At 36.6% G+C, this 21525-nt stretch overlaps 1 protein-coding gene across 2 annotated transcripts in view; it reads left to right on the top strand.

The window, feature by feature from the left end:
- PIGN (phosphatidylinositol glycan anchor biosynthesis class N) overlaps positions 1-21525 on the top strand; it is a 229230-nt gene that overhangs the window by 193076 nt on the left and 14629 nt on the right. For both annotated transcript variants that reach the window (XM_020995757.2, XM_078153336.1), the window contains 5 exons: positions 2406-2461; positions 2877-2952; positions 5414-5487; positions 11574-11616; positions 13549-13601. In XM_020995757.2, the coding sequence (XP_020851416.1) occupies positions 2406-2461; positions 2877-2952; positions 5414-5487; positions 11574-11616; positions 13549-13601 (302 nt within the window). The remainder of the gene's footprint in view (positions 1-2405; positions 2462-2876; positions 2953-5413; positions 5488-11573; positions 11617-13548; positions 13602-21525) is intronic.

Below are 21525 nucleotides of genomic sequence, written 5' to 3'. Positions count from 1 at the left end.
CAGATCACAAAGTTTAAATAAGGCACAATCACCACCATCTTGGAGTGGAGGTGAAAATACCTGTTGAGAGTCTGTAGAAATAGACTAGGCAAGCTATAAGAGTTAAGACTGTGGCAGTAGAAGCCAAAAAGAATGGGTGTGAAAGATATTGTAGAGGTGGCTAATTGGATTTAGAGATAACTGATAAGTCAGGTAATAACTATTTATGAAACACTTACTATGGTGCTAAATGCTAGGGATACAAAAAGAGGTAAAAAACAGTCCCTGTCTCAAGGAGCTCATTGTCTAACAGGGGAGACAGCAAATTAACAAATATATCCAAACACACTATATACAGGATAAATAGGAAATGAGTAAAAGAGGGAAGATATTAGAATTAAGAGGGGTTGGGAAAGGCTTCCTGTAGAGGATGAAATTTTAGTTGGGACTTGAAGGAAGCCAGGGAAGCCAGGAGAGAGAGATGAAATGGGGGAGCATCCCAGGCATGGGGGATGGCCAGAAAGAATGCTCAGAGCTGAGAAATGCAGTGTCTCCTTTGTGGAACAGCCAGGAGACCAGCGTCACGGAGTTGAAAAGCATTTGACAGGAAATAAGGTATAAGAAGGGTAGGAGGGGGCTATGTTATGGGTCTTTGAATGCCAAAAAGAGCATTTTGTATTTGATCCTGGAGGTGATAAGCTGCTTCTGGAGTTTATTGAGTAGGGGGTATGACATGGTTAGACTTGATTATTATATATGAAAGCTAAGGAAGAGTAAAAAATAAAAAGTAACACTAAGATTTTGAATGAGAAACTCAGTGAATTTTATGTCCTAGCATAAAGGCAAGGATAAAATAAAAAATAATAGCAGGTTTAGGGAAAATTAGTTCGTATTGAGACATTTTGAGTACCAGGAACATCCACTGTGACATCTGGGTGAGGTCGTCCTATAATCAATTACAGATACAGGTCTTTAAGTAGTTGTGTGGAGATCTTCTCCAAACCTCTTAATTTGACAGAAAACTCAAGCTCAGAAAGTTTCAGTGCTTCCATTAAAACTCATCTGGTTACTGATAGAAAATGTATTAGAACCCAGGCCTCTGGCTTCCTAGTCTAGGACCTCTTCCTCTACACAGAATAGTCAAGAATGACCTGGGTTTGAATCTCAACTCTGATATTTGATAATTTGAGAAGCATCTTAAAGGAGTAGACAGAGTGATGGATTTGGAGTCAGGAAGACTGAGTTCTAATCCTGCATCAGATGATACCTAGCTTTGTAACCCTGGGCAAGGCACTTCCGCGTCTCTCAGCCTTGCAACTTTCCTCAACTGCAAAATGAGCTTAATAACAGCAACTACCTCATTGTGTTGTAGTTAGTCTTAAATGACATAATGTACGTAAAGCACTTGTTAAGGCATAAAGTATTATATAAATGCTAGGAGTTATTATTATTACTGTTATCTTCTTCCTCCTCATTATCAATCATTAATTTTGTAACCATGAATTAATGTCTCTGAGCCTCCATTTGAGCCTCATCCATAAAATGAGGGTCCAGGGACAATATGAAGATCCAGGGAGGTCAGATATGTCAGAGTTCCTCATGTACTTTAAGAGTACTGACTTTCAGATAAGGTTAGTCTGGCATGTTTCCTACTTTGTGATCCCTCTTTGTGATCTCTGCTTCTTTTTCTAAATATCTACAAAACAACTCTTTAATATATTCTAAAAGAGGCATGGTGATATAGTGAATAGAGGGCTGACCTTAGAGTCAGGACCACCTGCAGTAAAACTAGAGGAGGAGGAGTATGAGATAAGAGTAGAAATTTCGGTAGAATAGTGCCATGTCATAGATGATCTTGAATGCTACACTTAGGAGTTTGAACTTTATTTGCTAGGGAGTAGGGAGTCAATAAAAGTTTTAGAATAAGAGTTCTTAACCTTTCTTTTATCATAGACACCTTTGGCAGTATGGTGGAGTTTATGGACCATAGTCCTCTTTATGTTTTTAATGTTTTTAAATGCACAAAGTAAAATATGCAAGGTTACAAAGGAAACCAGTTTTATTGAAATAAAATTTTCATTAAAAAAAAAAACAAGTTCATAGAACTCCTGTCAAGAATATCTGTTTTAAGAGGAACTCTTATCTGTGTATAAGATGACTTAGTCTGCATTGTATTGGATGGGGAAAGAAACTGAAGGTGGTAACAATTGCCAGGAGGTTTACTGCAGTACTCTAAGCAGGTGGCAAAGAGGGGCCTACACTTTGAGTAGTGTTAGTGGAAATAAAGGGGGAGAAGTTGGATGTGAAAGAGACTGTATGAAAGATGATGCAAAGGAAAGAGTCTAAGGTAACCCCAGGGTTTTGAAGATTGGATCCTGGGTTTTCTCATTCCTGACTTATCTGATTCTTTCCTTAGCTCTGTCCAGGTTTTCTTCATAGTGACAGCCTTTTTTGGGACTGGAAACATAGCTTCTATTAACAGGTAATCTTTCTTACTTTTTCTACAAAGGCATTGTAACTGGTGACAATTTTGTTTAGTGTAGCAGATGCAAAGCCATATATGAAAGTGCTATCTTAATTTTGTGAAAAAGCTTCTCAAAAAAGGAAGGAACCTAAGCTTTTTGAAGTTGGCCTCTACTACCTACATAAATTAATAATGTTGCCCTGACCTGTTGCTTGGTAACAATGTTGCAGACACCCCAAAATAATGTTGTTTGACCAGTCATCTATTAATAATATTAATATCATAAAACTAACAGCCTCCTAGAACAGTATACTCGTGTTTTGAATAAGATTTAACATTTGGTGGATTCACTTAAATGCATTTTAGTGAATACTACATTTATAAATACACTGTACCTTCCAGTGATCCTTTTTTCTTCTTGATGTTTCCTCAGCTTTGATCCTTCTTCTGTATATTGCTTCCTGACTGTGTTTAGCCCCTTTATGATGGGATCCTTGATGATGTGGAAGGTTAGTGATTATACTTGCTAATGACGTTCTTTCAGGGACCCAGTAATATATCTTAGTCCAAGATCATGTCTTTTTTGAGAGCATATACAAAAAAAGGCCTGATTTATGTCCTGTTTTGTGAAATCACAGACATTTAGTTGTCCCTGGGAAGAAGATTAGCACTTGGTACTCTAGACTGGTTCTCTCTGTGATGGGAGTAGCTCTTACCTCCAGTACAAGTCCATTGGACTAAAAGGGTTCAGATTGGTGTAGGGAGACTTTGTAGGGGTGATAGAAACTCACTAGGAAACTTTCTAACTGTCCTACCCCTAGGGATTTTACCCAGCTGTAGTTCCAAAATATGCCCCAGTGATGAGCTTTAAGTCAGGGAAGACCCGGTTGCCCCCTCTCCCTTCCCCTAGTAGGGTCGTGCGTCTCTAAGAAGCCATGCCTTTTCTGCAAATGTTTAATCAAAAGTCAGGAACTTGATGAAAGTCATTAAGAGTTAATAAGTGGATCTACTTAAATAGCTGTCCAAGAGCTTCAGGACCTCTAGTCTAGAGGAGTTTATATTGACTTAAAGGTTTTCTTTTGTGATTCATTTATCTGATGGGTCTTTTACAATTTGCAGAATCCTTTTTTATATTGATTACTTTTCTTTTCAATGTAACCACTAACTTCTTTATCTGAAATTAGTTCCCTCAGAACTGCAAGACTTACTGTGTAAAACTGATTGATACCTAATTATTTATTTGTTAGGCCTGATTCTGAGTACCATATTTACAGAGGGTGTCTTCTACTGTTGTTCTCTTATTAATACTATATAATAAATTTCAAAAAGATGCTCCACATTTTTCTCACAGTGCTGTCTCTGTTGTATTGTGAAAAACTTGAAACTTTTCTTAACTCCCTATTGAGTTTTACTGAGCAAAGTTTGATTGTTTTTTCACCTCCTTATGCTACTTAAAAATAAATAAGTCTTAGAAAAGACTATTAGCAGCTTTTAAAAATTATTCTAGCCAACACAATAAACCTTCAAACTCAAAGGCAATTAAATTCATAAAAAAAAAACATTCAAGTGCCTACTGATGTTTAAGCATTATACTAAGGATTAAGGATAGAACACAAACTAAATAACCCCTCAAGCAACTTAGAGTAGAAGGGAGTAGAGGTGGGGGGGGGGAATACAACAGGGGCACATATAAGTCTACATAAAGCAATTTGTTGAGAAAGAAAACACTTAATTCAGAGGAGGGGTAGAATCAGCAAAGGCTTCACATAGGAGATGGTACTTGAGTTAAGCCTTGGAAGAAGGTAGGCATTCTAGTAGATGGAAGGGAAGTAGGGAGAACCCTCCCTGCTTGGGGAACAGCCTGGGCAGAAGCAGAGAAGTGAGAGATGGATGGAGAGTTGAGATCAGGAAACACCTAGTAGAAGTAACTCCTGGGCAGCTAGGGAGTATAAGCAGATCGAGCTCTGGACCTGGAGTCAGGAAAGTTTGAGTACAAATGTGGCCTCAGACATTTTGTGACCCTGTGAAAGTCAGTTAACCTCTCTCTGTTTCAGTTTCCTCATCTGTGAAAACGGGTTAATAATAGCATCTACCTCCTAGGGTTCTTGTGAGGATCAAATGAGATGATATTTGTAAAGTGCTATATGAATGCTGGCTGTTAACTGTTGTTATCCTTGCTGCTGTTGTTCAACAACAGCATAATTAGAAAAATAATATTTGTTAACTGTCGCTTTGGGAAAAGTTGTTTCTACAAGAACTTTATTTTCTTTTTTTTTGATATCTTAATTTTTTAAAGTATTTATCCTTATGAACAGTGCTAGTAATAGCTGTGTAATTTTAGAAGCCTTTTCTTATTTTTGTCTTTCCATTTACTTTTATATTATCAATTCTATATTTGTGAATAATCAGTAAGAGAACTGTTTAAACATAGCTTTGTAAGATAACATAGAAATATTAAACAAAAGAAAAGGAATCGAGGAGCTATTCTGCCAGTTTACCTACCTGCCCAATTTGTTTGATTTGCCTTGTTAATGTCTTCCCATTGTTGGCATCCTTTCCCTTTCCCCTTCTTTCAACCTGGAAGTTCTTGAGTGTGCTGCATTGTTCATGAATAATTTTCTTCTTGATGGCATAATTCAAACATTTGCATTAGTGAATTCAATAGAACAAAGACTTTTAATAGACTTTTAATAAAATGTATGATGATGCTTTTATCATTTGTGCTGCATTTAAGTGACTAATGAAGATTTTTTTTATTGGTGTAGTCAACATACTATAAGCTGTTTCCAATAGGTTTCTACCCACTTCTTCTTTGGTAGCATCTGATTATTTCACTGTTTGTTGTACTGTGGTACATTGCAAAGATGAATTGAGATTTTTTTTAAAGTTTGCATACGCAGAAATGGTATTTGTTTTGAACTATTTCACAAATGCTTCAAAGATTCATGGTCTCCTTTGTGTTTTAAACAGATTTTAATTCCTTTTGTTCTTGTGATGTGTGCTTTTGAAGCAATTCAAGTAACAACACAACTGTCATCAAAAAGGTGAGGTAGTTGTTACCAAACATTTTTGGTCATTTTTACTGGATGGGAATAAGTGTTTTTGGGATGCTTCATATGATTATTAATACATTCATGTAAAAACTACCAGCTACAAAAATTTAAGATTTTCTTTCATTCAGTTAGGGTTCACTTTTTCAGTAAAGGAAATAAGTTGTTTGGAGCCTTACTGAAGACATGTGCTTTTTTAGTTTTAGTATTATGCATGTAGTAAAGAGCTACTCTAAACAGCACAGTGATAAATAAACATTGGTCTGGCCTCAGATACTTATTAGCGTTGTACTACCAAAAAAGTCACTTAACTTCTGCCTGCCTCAGTTTCCTGATCTGTAAAATGGGAATAACACTAGCACCTACCTCCCAGGGCTGATAGAATAAAATGAGATAATATTTATAAAACACTTTGTAAACCTTAAAAACACTATATAAATACTACCTATCATCATCAACATCATTATTATTAAGGGAATAGCAAACTACAAACAACAAATTAGGTACAATAGAGAGGGACTTTTTATGACAATTACATTAGCAATACTAAGAGGTGACAGCCTGAAAATAAAAGATGAGATTTTAAAATGTATAAAAAGCAAATAAATATTTCGAAGATCTGATAGTCTGAGGTAAGTAAGAAAAGGGGCAAAAATCCTATACATGTCAATAGATCCTGATAGCATATCACTGAATATTGATCATAATGATAGACCAAAGTTTATAAGAAAAAGGTTAAATTATGTTTATTATCTTCTGTTTTAGAAGTAAAAGATATTGGTGCTACCATGTTAAATTCAATATATATTTCTTTAAAAATAAGCTATATGTAACTGATTCTTGGTTTCAAGCACAGTCTTCTGCCTTTTGTAAATGGATATGGTCTTCTTTATTGACAATTTTCTAATTCATGATAAAAATACTTTTTAAAAAGTAAAGAATATACATATATTTTATATATATTTATATATATATACTAGAAAGATCTCCATTCACATGGTACAAATAAAAGTTTAAAATTTAATTCTGAAGAAGACAAATCATCAGCTATCTAGAAAATTCAGTTATCCAGAATGACTGTCTCCTGGGTTATAGAGTTCTGAGATTTTAAAGAACTCCTTCAATTTGACTCTTTACTTAAGTATATATTAAATAAAATTAACTAGAAGAACTACATTAGCATTATTTCATTTTTCATACCTTGAAATTCACTTTTCTAGCCATAAATAATCCATATATCCTCTCAGTCTTCCATGCATTTGGCAAATAGGATTGGAAGCACTCTTCCAAAGCTTTGGGGAATTTTTTTGGAAACGTCGCTTTAAACAGTCAAGACTCTGGAGGAGAAGCTGTCAGCAGAGCTGTTTGCCTTCCACTAGCAAAATGGTCTCATTGGCACAGGATTGATCAACCTTCTTGAAAGACACTTAAGATAAATTAAAGCATCTTAGTAGAGTTTTGTTATTCTTGAATCAAGATCCTGTATATCCTAAGCTGAAAAAGAGAAGTAATATTAGCATAAATTTACATGTTCTTCTTGATGAGGTTAAACTAGAACAGAGATCTGGATGTTGTTATTATGCATGTACCATAATTATTAAAAATTGCTTTCTGTCATTAATTTAAAAATATCAAGTCTCATTACCAGTCAAATCAAAGATATTTATGTGTTTTTGCAGAATATTTCTATGTGTTTGAAGTTGCATTTTTAATGAATGCTCAGGCCTTGCCAAAGCAATGCTACAATCCTGTCAACTAGTCACTTAAATGCAATAAAACATGAGGAATGACATGCCATTTTCTCTGTGTATAATTTGGTTAGGTGAGAGAGATAGAATTTGAGTTGAAGTTTTGATAAAGAGAGGAAGGTGACTTATGCAATAAATAGAGAACTGATCTAAGTGTAGTGCCCTTTTGAGGATACCTCCTCAACTAGAATTCACAGGTTGGGTTCCCAGCTCTGAGTTCAAGATACTCTGGGGGTCTCTCATCTTAAAATTATAGCTCTTGAGCCCCTACCTTGTCTACAGTTAGCCAAAGGACAGAATGAGCCCAAAGCAAAGGCATTTACTAAAATGGTATGGTCAGAACAGTAGCAACAAAACATTTCCCATGTAAATCTGGGGCCAACTTTCCCATATATACCTACTGTGTCAGTGTGAAGAATGGATACCTGTGGAGTTCTTGGGTAGAGAGGCATATGCACTGGGAGCCCACACAGCCAAGGCATGTTTGAGTAGGAGCAAGTCACACTTCTGATAGCACAGAGTTTTGATTGATTATTGATACTGAAGAGTACTGATGCTCTTGCACTGCTCCTGCTGATCTTGGTCTCCCAGTCTCTTCTAGATGCTGTTTCACTGCTTTGCTGTAGGCACCACTACCTGCAGCTTCTGGCTCTGCTGAAATCCTGGCCTATGGTACTACTCTGCATTTTTTCAGAAAGGGCCAGAAATCAGCAGAAGCCTCCTTGGTAATAGTCTCTGAAAATCTCTCTCCAACAACTTTACTCAATTCTGTAGCTCAGTTGCCTGGAAGGCTGGGTTCATTTGCTTTTAAACATCATTAATTATGTATATCAGGACAAGACCATAATCTTTGAAGATTTTGATCCTTTACAAACTACAAATGGGTGATTCTTAATGACAGGAAGGGGCTTTGCCTCACATCCTTACATGATGATTGCTTTATGTCATATTAAACTTCTGTAAAAATGCACAGGCTCAGAGTTGAAAGTGACCTCAAAAGTCTTGGAGTCCAGCCCATACATGAGCAAGAATTCTTTCTACCACTGAACCAAGTAACCAACTAGAAAAGAAACCTACTGCCTCCTGAGATAATCCATTCTACATTTAAACAGATCTAATTGTTGGACAGACACTCCTTACATCGAGCTAAAATTTATACCTACAGCTTCCAGCCTCTTTCTCTCTGGAGCAGGACAGAGCAAGTCTAATCCCTCTTCTTTATTTGAGCCATTCAAATATTGGTAACATCTGTCATGTCCCTCCAAGTCTTCTTTTCCTCAGTCTAAACATCCCTGGGTTTCTTTAATCATCCACATATGGCATGATCTGGAGATCCTTTACCGTCCGGTTGCCTATCTACATACTCTCCTGCTCAATGTCCTTCCAAAAATATGGCACCTGGAACTTAACATACATGTTCTGACTAGGGCAGAGTCCAGAGGTGCTATCATCTTCTGTGGCCTAGGCAATACACCTCTCACTTCAAACTGATTTGGAATCATTGGCCTCAAAGGTCCCTTCCAGGGCAGCTGGGTGGTGCAGTGGATTCGAGAGGACCTCAGTTCAAATCCGGCCTCAGACACGTAGCACCTATTAGTTGTGTGACCCTAGGCAAGTCACTTAACCCCATTGCCTAGCCAAAAAAAAGAAAAGGTCCATTCCAGCTTTACATGAGAAATTTAAAGCTCCTATGGTGAACCTAAGACCGCATTAGCATTTTGAATACCAAATATTGCTGTTGGCTCATACTGAGTTTGTAGTCCACTAAAATTCCCAGGCAAACTATCTAGTGACATCTCTTCTCCCTCGTACTTGGGAAGTTGATTTTTAAAAGCATAACATACTTGACATTTATTCATTTGTAAAGCCAACTACATCAATATTGATATGTATTAACTTTTTCAGTAGCATATTAATTCATTCCTTATTATACAAAGATCTCACATTAAAGGACCACCAGTTAAGTATAAACTTATAGATCGTCTAAAAATTGTGAGTCTTACCACCCTCTGCTCCCTTTTCCACCATTCTACTATAATCTGTGGTACCATCATCATTGTGGAAATGGAAGGGAACCAAAGAGGAATGAGGAGCAATTTTATTTTGTTTTGTTTCTTTGACTGCAATACCAAAGGCATCTATTATCTGATAGTTAATAAATTTCTTCAGCCAGCTAACAGACCATTGCTGGGAACCTGACTGAAACCTATCTAGCCACTATAGAATATGCCAGAGAATATTCTTTCGGCATTCAGGAAACCACATCACCAACCCACCATGATACTGTCATGGGGAATTGGAGCAGGACTTCTGTTGGAGCAGAAGTTTAATTACTTCAAAACTGTAGATTCAATGAGGAAAAGGAAGAAAGTCCCAAAACTGTCTTAGTCAACAAACATTTGATGTCTTTGACAAGCTGATAAGCATGGTAGCCAAGAACAATTTGTTTGAAGACAATGTTCACTTGCAAACATTATGGGTGAAAATAACAAAAGAGTATGAGCACTATTACTCCACCAAGTTGAAAAAAGTCAGAGTGCTAGTCATTGGGGATACAAATGCAAAAATAAAAGTAAAAATAAAAATAAGCTGCCTTTTGAAGGCAGCTAGGTGGTGTGGTGGATAGAGTGTCAGGCCTGAAATCAGGAAGATTTGTCTTCATGAGTTCAAATCTGACTTCAGACATTTACTAGCAGTGTAACCCTGAGCAAGTCACAGCCCTGTTTTCCTCAGTTTCCTCATCTACAAATGAGCTGGAGAAGAAAATGACAAACTATTCCAGTATCTTTGTCAAGGAAATCCCAGTGGGGTCATAAGGAGTCAACAGGACTGAAAAACAACAACAAAGCCTGCCTTCAAGGAGTTTACATTCTATTGGGAGGAAGAAGGGAACTACACATACACAGAAGAAAAGGACTGGTGCCTGTGGGGCATGAAGTAGAGAGGATCAGGAGTGACCTTATGTAGGAAGTAGTACTTGAGCTAAGCCTTCAGGAAATCTAGAGATCCTGTGAGGTAGAGGTGGAAAGTATTGCATCCAGGCAGGGAAGCAGATTGCCACATGTAAGACAATAGGTGTGACCATTTTGTTAGATAATTGATTGTATGATGTAGAGTAATATGTAATAAATTTGGATACATAGGCAACAGCTGGATTGGGAAGCATTTTAAATAGTAACCGGAATTTGTAGCTAAAGTCAGCCCCATCAATTCTCTTTATAATTTTATGTTTCTTGCATGGGCATTGAAGAATGATAGTGAGTTGGACCTAAAATTTAATTTGAGGTTGAGTTTGGGTTGGATCACCTTTGGGGAATTTCACAGTGCTCTTATTGATTCCACACTGCTCAGAAACTCATCTCTTTTGCACTCATATTCTCCTGTTGATGATATATGATTCTGAACCATTGATCAGAACAATCTTAGAAGAAGCAAAATCATAAGTAACCCCAAAGGCCCATGACTTATAAGTGTCATAAGAGACATCCAGGGCTTACATGAGTGGAAAAGGATTTGGGTGTATCATGCATCAGAAAGGAGAAACAATAGATAGAGCTCAGGTACTAAATTAGAATCCCAAAGACAGTAAGTCTTGAGTAAGTCTTGCCTTGAATAACTCTTCTGTGGTAGAGTATGGAAGGAGAATTGTACAGGAAGAGCTGCAATCCGTACCTGTGGATGGAATAACCCATGCTGATAAGATCACAGACTCAATTCAGTAAGTCTTGATAGTATATGAGAGGTGATTTTTCTCATCACATCTTTAACTAGATCTCATTTTCTTTTTCAGGGGAAAATTTCTGTGCATTTTACACGTACTTGTTATATGCCATGTTTCTTAGCTGTCCATGCCTAAATTCATTTAAACTTGTCAATTAAAATAGACTGGAATTCTTTTTATAATACTGATATTGAGCAGACAATATTCAGATCCTTTGTTTAAGCTTGTTACTGTATCAAGCTTGATTTGACCAGTGAGATGGCTGACTATTTGTAATAAGGAAACACTTTCAAGTAAGACTTGACTTTAATTTATAATTCCAGTGATACCTATGGCTTCAGAAATGATTTTTCTTGCTTGTACATTACAAATTATGTTCCTACTGTGCCACTGAAGTCAGCATTCAGAATTTTTAATAAAAATCTCCCAAGCCAATCTATCACTCTAGAGTTAGTCACCAGGTCATGAAGTATAATGAACTCTTGAAAGTAGCATTTTGCAAGGAAAGAAGTTAACAGAATGTTAGATTATTTCATCATTTGGATTCTAGATTTGAATAAAACTTGGTAAATGTGTATCTGTCAATGTAATACTCTTTTATTCTGTTACAGCCTTTTCCTCATTGTCCTTGTTATTTCAGACATCATGGCACTGGTAAGGAACTATTGGATGTTCAAGGTGGACAAAATTTAAAAACTAAGTGCTGACTTAATTTAATCACAGGAAATATGAATGCATTGTATTACATAAAGTCTTTACATATCACATTAGTGTTAGCATAATTTGTACATAAAAATTACTTTTCATACCACTCATACAGTGTGTCCACTTAAGTTCCCAGATCACATTACTTGAGTTTTGACACTTTTAAACTAATATTCCCTAATGTAAGTTTTTTTTTAAATATAGTCTTTGATGTGCAGTTAACATAAGTTAACTTTAAATACGTTCAGTAAAGTTTTTTCCTACAATTTCTTCTCATTAAAAAAGACAAGACAAGAACTTCTTAAACTTCTCATGCAGTGGGACTCTATGACTTACACACAGTAGGTGCTCAATAAATATCTGTTGAATGAATTAATTAATGTCAGAATCCTTGCAGTAAATATGTCCTTTATCAAGGATATTTGCCGAATCTTTTTATATTTTTTGGTATATGTGGCAGAAAGGACAGGTACATTTTTAGAAAGCTATTGGTATTCAAGTTATTTGGACCAGAGAAATGCCATTGTATGTTAAAAGAATTTTAAGTCCTCATCACAGTTGCTACATCTTAAAAAAAATTTTCATAATGGTATATAATGATATAAGATTTATATATCTATGTATTCAGAACTATCTATAGAAAATATACCTGAAATGTATTTAGAAATTGTCAGCTCTCTGGCTGTATTTTGTTCATGTGTAAAAAAAAATAAGTAAAATTCAGTTTACAAACTAAATGGACAAATAAACTGGGCAATGAAAGGGAATTTCTATTTTCACTTAATGATATTTTTACAGAAAAAGGAATGTTGCTATATTTGCCTAGGAAAACACTCTGCAAATTTATGTTTATTTTTGCAAGAGAAGGATACAGTGGCATTGCTTTCTTAAAAGCCTGGTTACATCAAGTGTAACACTTAGAAGGCTGATTCTTCAATTCAGCAAAAATGTACCAAGCACCTACTATGTGCAAAGCATTTGGAATAAAGAGATAAGAGTCCCTAACCTCAAGTAATCTATCCTCCCACCAGATAGAAGAATGAAAGTAAAATACTCTAAACAGCATCCTTTTCAGAAATATTTTTCTTGAAGACTAATAATAATGAATAAAGACTTGTTTCATATTTTTTGATATAATAATGAAATCTAAGTTGTCAATTTCTTTAATTCTGCTTTATATCATTCTTATGGATTTCTTTGAAAAATTGAGAATGCATGAAGTAATGTCATTTCAAATACTGATGAGCATTTAAATCAGTTTTTATTTAGCTACAGACAGCAATCTTATGCTGCCCTTTCCAGACAAGTAATCCTCTAATTTGAGCTGTGATTGCTAGGAAATAGAGAGCTCATGCCTGCAAGTGGGAAGTGTTGCTGTGTGATTTCAGTTTTATAGCAGTAGTCATTCTTTTGATCTAATGGAGATCTTTAAATCAATTATCTTCTCAAGAATATTAAGTGATGCCCAATGGTCCAAAAAGAATATATTTTAATAGTATGTTTATATTATTAAGTATATGTCTGTTATTTTAATAAACAAAAACGAGCCAGCTGCTGACACTCTTTACTGGTAGGATAAGCCTCATTTTCTCAGATATTTTCAGAATCCTTCAGAATTTGGCTTATTGGAACTACCTAGTTCTTTTTTCATTTCTAGCTATTCATGAATGTCATTTTTGTGTCATTTTTGAATGGTGATTCTTCTTCTAGCTCCTGAACCATTGTTCAAATAAACATTTCAAGAAAGGTCTTGACCTTGTTACCCCTGAAGAGTAAGAATTCTGGATAGAGAAAACAACACTAAAACTTTTCATTTAGTCTATGTCCTTGTGCTATATTCATAAAACAAGTAATTTTCTGTTTTTTGTTTGTTTTTAATAGCACTTTTTCTTCCTGGTCAAAGATTATGGAAGCTGGCTTGATATTGGGACAAGGTATGGTATATACTCTAATGGCTCTGTGAATCTCATCAATGTGAATATCCCCTTCAACTATGCAGATCTCAATCCAATCATGTCTGTTTGGCCTATGTACTTATCTGTGTCCTGCCATAAATTCATCACAGAGGGCTCAGGCAACATACTCAAGGCCTTCCATAGTCACATATATCAAGAGGTTGGTCATTGGAGCACATAAGCTATCCAATTGCTCATTCTCACTGCATAACCAGCCTATCTTATTTAATCACATTTTTCTCCAGTGACATCCTTTGTAGCATTATGTAAAGGATGAATATTTATATAAAACAATACAGGAAAGAAATCTAGGGGAAGGATTCCAGCATGTGAGGCATATCTTTTGTGGAGCATTTCTAGCTGGTCATGGACATGAATTGCAAAGATGGCAAGAGATATGGATGAGTAGTGGTCTAGACCATTTGAAAAAATTGATAAAATCACAAAAATGTTGCAGTAACACAGAAGCACTTTACCACTTTGTTATATGAAAAGTGGTTGAATGATGGAATTTACCTTGATAAGGGAGGAACAAGATCGCTATCTTCAGATAACAGAAGGAGTGTCCTGAAGAGATAGAAGCAGTTTGTCTCCCAAAAAGAGGAAGTTGACAAAGGCGTTTGGCTTATCAGTATAAAGCACTTCCTTGGAAAGGAAGTGAACCAAACATGAAATGAATCACCATGGTCAGGGAGCATAAGTAGACTTTGAGTATAAACGTTTGATGAGCTTGATGATCACACCTTAGGTGTGTTCTAGAAGGAATTCCCAAATAGTGTAAGAATTTAGAATGGAATCTCAAGAGTTAGCAGGGACCTTAGTCATGTAGTCCAATTCCCTCTAGAACATACACAATGAGTAATCTACCTGTGCTCCAGATAATCTACAGATATTTCTCCTAGGTTTTTTGATTTCTACATGAACCCATTCCCAAACATGCTTTCAAATTCCCTCTTTTAAAATCAACTCATCGAATCAGTTTTTATTTATTTAGCACCTGCTATGTTTCAGGTACTGCACTGAGCTCTTGGAGTACAAATACAAAAAAGCTCTGGGAGTACAAATACAAAAAAGAAACAGTCCCTGCCCTTAAGATGCTTACAGTCTAGTGAGGGAAGACAACACATAAAAGGAAGCTGAAAAAAGGAATGGGAGTGGGGTGGGATTATAGGGGGAGAGTTGGCCTCGAGTTGCCGATGAAAAATGGGGTTACCAGGAAGGTTGTGAGCTCTCTATAAAGGAAGGCTTTGGGAGAAGGCTCTGCCCTCCAGAGGAGAGAGAAGCATTTGAGGGTGAGTTGAGAAGGTGCAGAGTATCCAAACCTGAGTCATCACAAATGCATCAGGTCTCCTATGTGCAGAGCACTCTGCTCAGGACTGGGGCAGGTGCAGACTCTAGGTAAGACAGTCCTTTCCTTCACAAGCTTATACTGTGGGCAGAAATGTCAAAGACTAGCTGAACCAGATTAAAATGTCATTGGGAAATATTTAACAAAATAAATGAAAATACAATAAGACAAATATAACATTACATTTTAAAACTGTCAATATGTAGCCATAAGGATCCTTGTGTATGGATTAGTGGCCCTATTTCTATTTGTGTTTGACACCTCCACTCTAGTGTAGGATTATGACACAAAGAGGTCACTAATATGCAGTAGTGTATGATAAGTACAATAGAGTGCTCCAGCCTTCCAAGGTCCCTTCCAGTGCTAAGATTTTGTGATTGCAATTTTGCTTTTAGTTTCTTTTTTCAACCATTATTCATGCATGAAAGTTTCTTTGGCAAGCAGAGATGTTTCCAGGCATTGCAGTAGTAGTTGCTTATATCGTTAAACATATTGGCTGAGTTCCCTTAATGTGGGCCAGGTTCATTTGAATTGTGGGCACTCTGGTGACTTTCTCTTGTGGCATGTTGTATTTTTCATCTCTCAGAACTTAGTTGTTCTATGAATGCGTAATTCACAACACTAGAATGTTGTCCTTTTGTCCTCACTGCCTCATTCTTTTGTAAATATTCATAGAATAATAACCCATCCTAGATTTTTATCTGTGAAAGGAACAGGCACTGTTGTTTCTGTGGCTCTCAGCTTTCCTTATAGTCCAACTCTTACAGCCATACGTTACTGCTGGAAAAGCTATAGCTTTTACTGTAGGGACCTTTGCTGGCAAGGTCACATCCATGCTTTTTGTATGCCATTCATATTTGCCATAACTTCAGGTACAGAGTAGGGAGGTATATAAATACTTTTAGCTGAAAAATAGAGAACTCTCTCACCCACATGTGTGCTAGAAAAAGCTCTGCAAGAGCCAGTTATTAAATTTTTATTGTGAACATTTACAGCTTGAAAAGCTACAAGTCAGGATTTGATTTATTGTTCTGTTGATTGTCTGGACTTTAAAAAGTGATGGAGAAATGCTAATAATGCAGATTAAACTTGAAAATATTTTGTGACTACTTTTTTGCCCCTGGAGAGCCAGTTGTTAAACCAACACAGCCCTGGTTTTGCCCAGGTAAATAGGCATAAGGTGCCATGATTCTTTCCTGATCTTCACTTATATCTTTACTAGATACTCTCAGAAATCTTCTGATATTTTTTGTGCCACACTACTCTGGTGTGTCCTTCTTTTTTCTTCCCATGGCCACCATAGACCATCTGAGAAGATTTTAGTATAAGCGCTGAATGGCTTTACCTATCAGGTATATCTAGTTCTAGACTTGGAGCCAGGAAGACCTGGGTTCAAATGCCAGTTCTGCCACTTATTAGTTATGTGACCATAGGAAAGTCACTTAATCTCCCTCAGTCTCAGTTTCATCATCTGCAAAATGGAGAAAACAGTACTTGTAATACCTACCTTCCAGGTTGGTTGTGAGGTTCAAATGAAATACTGGATGCAAAGTGCTTTGCCAACCTCAAAGTGCTGAATAAATCATCATTGTTGTTATTGTTTTGCAAAGGATCAGTTTCCAAATTTCATCAAAGTTATTTCAGTTTTTTATTGAAATTATGTGTAAATAGAGTAATGTGAAATGAAAAATGTATGTTGAAAGATGAAATTTAACACTGGTCAATGTAAATTCTCACATCTTTTTAATCAACTGCTTAAATGAGACTAGATAAAAATTCACATGAAAGAGATTTAAAACAGTAGTGAATTGCAAGTGAGTATGTCAGTGATGTGATTTGGCAGTAACTGTGATCTCAGGCTATATTAATAGATGCGTAGGGTCTAAAGCAGAACAAGGCAAATGATTGTCCTTCTATACTTTGCTCTACTCAGATCACATCAGAAGTACTGTGCTTAGATTTCTGTGCCAAATTTTATCAAAGATATTAACAGGATGGTAGATGGAGACCAAATAGGAGAATAGAAGCTATTCCAGATGGAAAATTGGTCGAAGGAATTGTAGAGTTTTTAACTTTGAAAAGAAAAGCATTTGAGAGCACATGATTCTTCCAAGTATTTTAAGGGTTATCCTATGGAAGAAGAATTTGTCTTATTCTGCTTGGACTCATAGGGCAGAGCCCTGGGTAGAAGTTTGCAGAGAGAAATATTTAATCTCAGTATAAGGAAACTTTTCTTAATTAATTAGAGCTGTCCCAAAGTGAAAGGAGTTGTTTCAGGAAGTGGTGGAGTTCTTCATTTGGAAATCACATTTTCTCAGGGATGTTATAAAAGAGATTCCTGTTGATCCTGCAAGTATAAAGGTTAGATGATTTGCTTGACAGCCTTAGAATATTGGAGTTCCTGAAGCAATTTTTCAGTCTCAATTAATAAAAATGTAAATCCCAGTGAAATTATGTTGGGCTAAAAAGCAATTCCATGGGGCAGCTAGGTGGCACAGTGGATAGAGCACCAGCCCTGTAGTCAGGAGGACCTGAGTTCAAATCTGGCTTCAGACATGTAACACTTACTAGCTGTGTGACCCTGGGCAAGTCATTTAACCCCATTGCCTAAACCCCTCCCCCAAAAAAAGCAATTCCATGTTTGTTGGTTTTGTGCTCTTTTTTCTATTTGTTCATTCTATACCTACAATGAGCTTATTTTTTACAAGGTAGACTAAGGAGGTACACTTCTAGAACTTTAAGGACATAATTTATCTGGGATAGCTTTCATAGCTAGTGAAAGAATTTTAACTAAATTCATTTTAATTCATTTTCCAAGTTTTATAATATGGTATGTGGAGTCAGATTAGTAAACGAACAGTTCAGTTGCTTAATGTTATTAGTTGAATTAATAATGGTGTTCATTTGGCCTTAGATTGTTCATGTTCTGCCTCCATGGTGCTTTTGGTTATATCTTATTAAAATACAAATGGAAAATAAAGTATTTAGCATTTTCATTTAGCTATAATGGAAACTTGTGATTCAGTACAAGGATTTTTTAATACCTTCCTAGAGGTAATTTGCAATACCATAGTTTCTTGACTCTTAAAATTGATTACTCGACTTCATTGATTTGAATAACTTTGGAATACATTAAATTAGGATACCCAGACTTTCCGAATTGAAATCTGGTGTTTTTTAAACTCTGCCATGCTAAGGTAATACCAAGATTTAAGTGGAAACTGCATGGAGATGATAAACCTCACAGCTGTTTTCCCTGCTAAAATGTCAAGAATTTTTTAAAAAACCATCAGAAATTCTACACCATTAAAGTGACACATGTTGAATGTGCTTTATCCTTTATCTAAATGTGCTTTTCTTAAAGTTTGAGGTTAACCTGTCCTGTCTATACAACTCATGAATTTTAAATGTTTGAATTATATTTTTATTGGTTTTGGACAAAGGGCATTATGAGACTTCAGAGCAAAAAGTGAATTATATGCTGTGGTCTTCAGAATAATTTAAAGTGAAGCTGAGTTTCTGATCATCATGAAACCATATTATTCTATGTCCTTAGCATTTCACAGAGCATTTTGTAAAAGTAATCCTCAAACCAATTCTTGACAGTGTCAATTTGACCAGAATAGGCAATACAAAAATAGATCCCCTAAAGGTTATATTAAACATCTCTGTGTCAGACAGCAAATTATTTACCCCTCTCATCTTAATCTTGAATGAATATTGCTTAGGATTACCCCCAAGGAACTTTGGGTATGGGCCTATAGACGTGTCACAATTATAGATGAGGAGACGGAGCCAAGATGGCAGAGTAAAAGTAGTGACTTGCTTGAGCTCTCCCCCAAACCCCTCCAAATACTGTAAAAAATGGCTCTAAACAAATTCTAAAGTGGCATAACCCACAAAAAGACAAAAGGAAACAGATTTCCAGCCCAAGACAACCTGGGTGGTTGATCAGGAAAGGTATATTGTGCCAGGAGCTAAGTTTGGCGTGGGCACTCAGGCAAAACAGGCCTCAGCAAACCTGGAGCAGCCCTCAGAGGACTGAATCACAGGCAGCTGTGGCAGTTTCCAGACTTCTTAACCCACGAACACCTAAGACTACTTAGAAGGTCAGTAGGAAAAGTCTGTGACCACCATGAGAGATAAACTCAGTCCCAGCCCCAGTCCCTGGCTATAGCCCTGGGGCAACGGCTGCTTCCAGAGCTTCCAGCCCACAGACTGAGGGGAAATTGAGTGGCTGATCAGAGGGAGAGTGCGGGGATCTCTTTGCTGGTGTTGAGGCAGGATTCTCTTGCTTTGCCTGTGCTTGGATCTGGGTCACAGTTATGGGGGCGGTCCTGGGGCAAGAAGGAGTGCTGGTGTGGTGGAGCTTGTAGTGGCTGTGGAGAGGGAATCGTCTTCACAATTCCAAGGTGGAAAAGAGTGCTTGTAGTCACTCTTAGACCAGAGCACAGGCCAGGAAAGGAGTAAACACCTTACCCGTTATCATACCACCTTGGAAGAACTGAAAATTTACAGGTCCCTAGAAGTATCTCTGAAAACAGCTGCACAAAACCCCCGAAGCTTGGGACAGTACATTTTCCACACAGAAAGCAGACCCCCTACCTTAACAAAGAGTTTAAAACTCAAGTAATTGGCTGGGAACATGAGCAAACTGTGCAAAAAATGTGACTATAGAATCTTTCTTTGGTGACAAAGAAGATCAAAACATACAACCAGAAGAAGACCACCAAGTCAAAACTCTTACATCCAAAGCCTCCAAGGAAAATATGAATTGGTCCCAGGCCATGGAAGAGCTCAAAAAGGATTTTGAGAATCAAGTAAGAGAAGTAGAGGAAAAACTGGGAAGAGAAATGAGAGTGATGCAAGAAAATCATGAAAAACAAGTCAACAGCTTGCTAAAGGAGACCCAGAAAAATACTGAAGAGAATAGCACCTTAAAAAGTAGCCTAACCCAAATGGTAAAAGAGGTCCAAAAAGCCAGTGAGGAGAAGAATGCCTTCAAAAGCAAAATTGGCCAAATGGAAAAGGAAGTCCAAAAGCTTACTGAAGAAAAACTTCCTTAAAAATTAGAATGGAGCAGTTGGAAGCTAGTGACTTTATGAGAAATCAAGATACTGTAAAATAGAACCAAAAGAATGAAAAAATAGAAAATATGTGAAATATCTCATTGGAAAAACAACTGACTTGGAGAATAGATCCAGGAGAGAGAATTTAAAAATTATTGGACTTTCTGAAATCCATGGTCAAAAAAAGAGTCTAGACATCACTTTCAAGAAATTAACAAGGAAAACTGTCCTGATATTCTAGAATGAGAGGGCAAAATAGAAGTTAAAAGAATCCACCAATCACCTCCTGAAAGAGATCCCCAAAGGAAAAATCCTAGGAATATTGTGGCCAAATACCTGAGTTCCCAGGTCAAGGAGAAAATATTGCAAGCAGCCAGAAAGAAAAGTGTTGTGGAAACACGATCAAGATAACATAGGATTTACCAGCTTCTACATTAAGGGAATGGAAGATGATATTCCAGAGGTCAAAGGAGATAGGATTACAACCAAGAATCACCTACCCAGAAAAACTGAGTATAATCCTTCAGGGGAAAAAATGGTCAATCAGTGAAAGAGAGGACTTTCAAGCATTCTTGATGAAAAGACCAGAGCTAAACAGAAAATTTGACTTTCAAATACAAGACTCAAGAGAAACATGAAGAGGTAAACTGGAAAGAGGAATCATAAGACTTATTAAGGTTGAGCTGTTTACATTCTTGCATGGAAAGATGGTATTTGTAACTGATGAGACCTTTGTCAGTATTAGGGTAGTTGGAGGGAAAAAATTATATGTATGTATGTATAGATAGATAGATAGGTAGATAGATAGATAGAGGGCACAGGATGAGTTGAAGATGAAGGGATGATATCTGAAGAATAAAATTAAGGGATGAGAGAGGATTATAGTGGGAGAAAGTGAAAGGGAAAGGTAGAATGATGTAAATTATCTCACATAAAACAGACAAGAAAAGTCTCTTACTGTGGAGGGGAAATGGGGGAAGGTGAAAGGGAATGAGTGAATCTTATTCTTATTGGATTTGACTTAAGGAGAGAATAACATCCACACTCAGTTGGATATGGAAGTCTATCTTACCCTATGGGAAAATAGGGAGGGCAGATTTGGGGGGGTGGTAATCAGAAGCAAACACTTCTAAAGAGGGACAGAGTCAGAAGAGAGAATAGAATAAGTGGGAGATGGGATAGGATTAAGGGAAATATATCTAGTTTTTCACAAGATAACTACTGTGGAAGTGTTTTGCATGACTACACGTATATAACCTGTATTGAGTTGCTTGCATTCTCAGTGAAGGTGGGTGGGGAGGGAGGAAGGAAGAAAATTTGGAACTCAAAGTTTTAAAAATAAATCTTAAAAAAAATTTAAAAATTTCTTTTCACATGCAAAAAAAAATTATAGCTATTATGAAAGATTCTGTAACTCATAGGCTTAGTTTTCCTGGGCTCTAGCCATCTTACAATATATGCCTTATAAATTGCCATAAAGGCTTTT

Source organism: Phascolarctos cinereus, unplaced genomic scaffold, assembly GCF_003287225.1.
Source record: "Phascolarctos cinereus isolate Bilbo 61053 unplaced genomic scaffold, phaCin_HiC Scaffold_4;HRSCAF=312, whole genome shotgun sequence".
In the NCBI taxonomy this organism is placed as follows: Eukaryota; Metazoa; Chordata; class Mammalia; order Diprotodontia; family Phascolarctidae; genus Phascolarctos; species Phascolarctos cinereus.
This window is presented reverse-complemented; position numbering and strand designations above follow the sequence as displayed.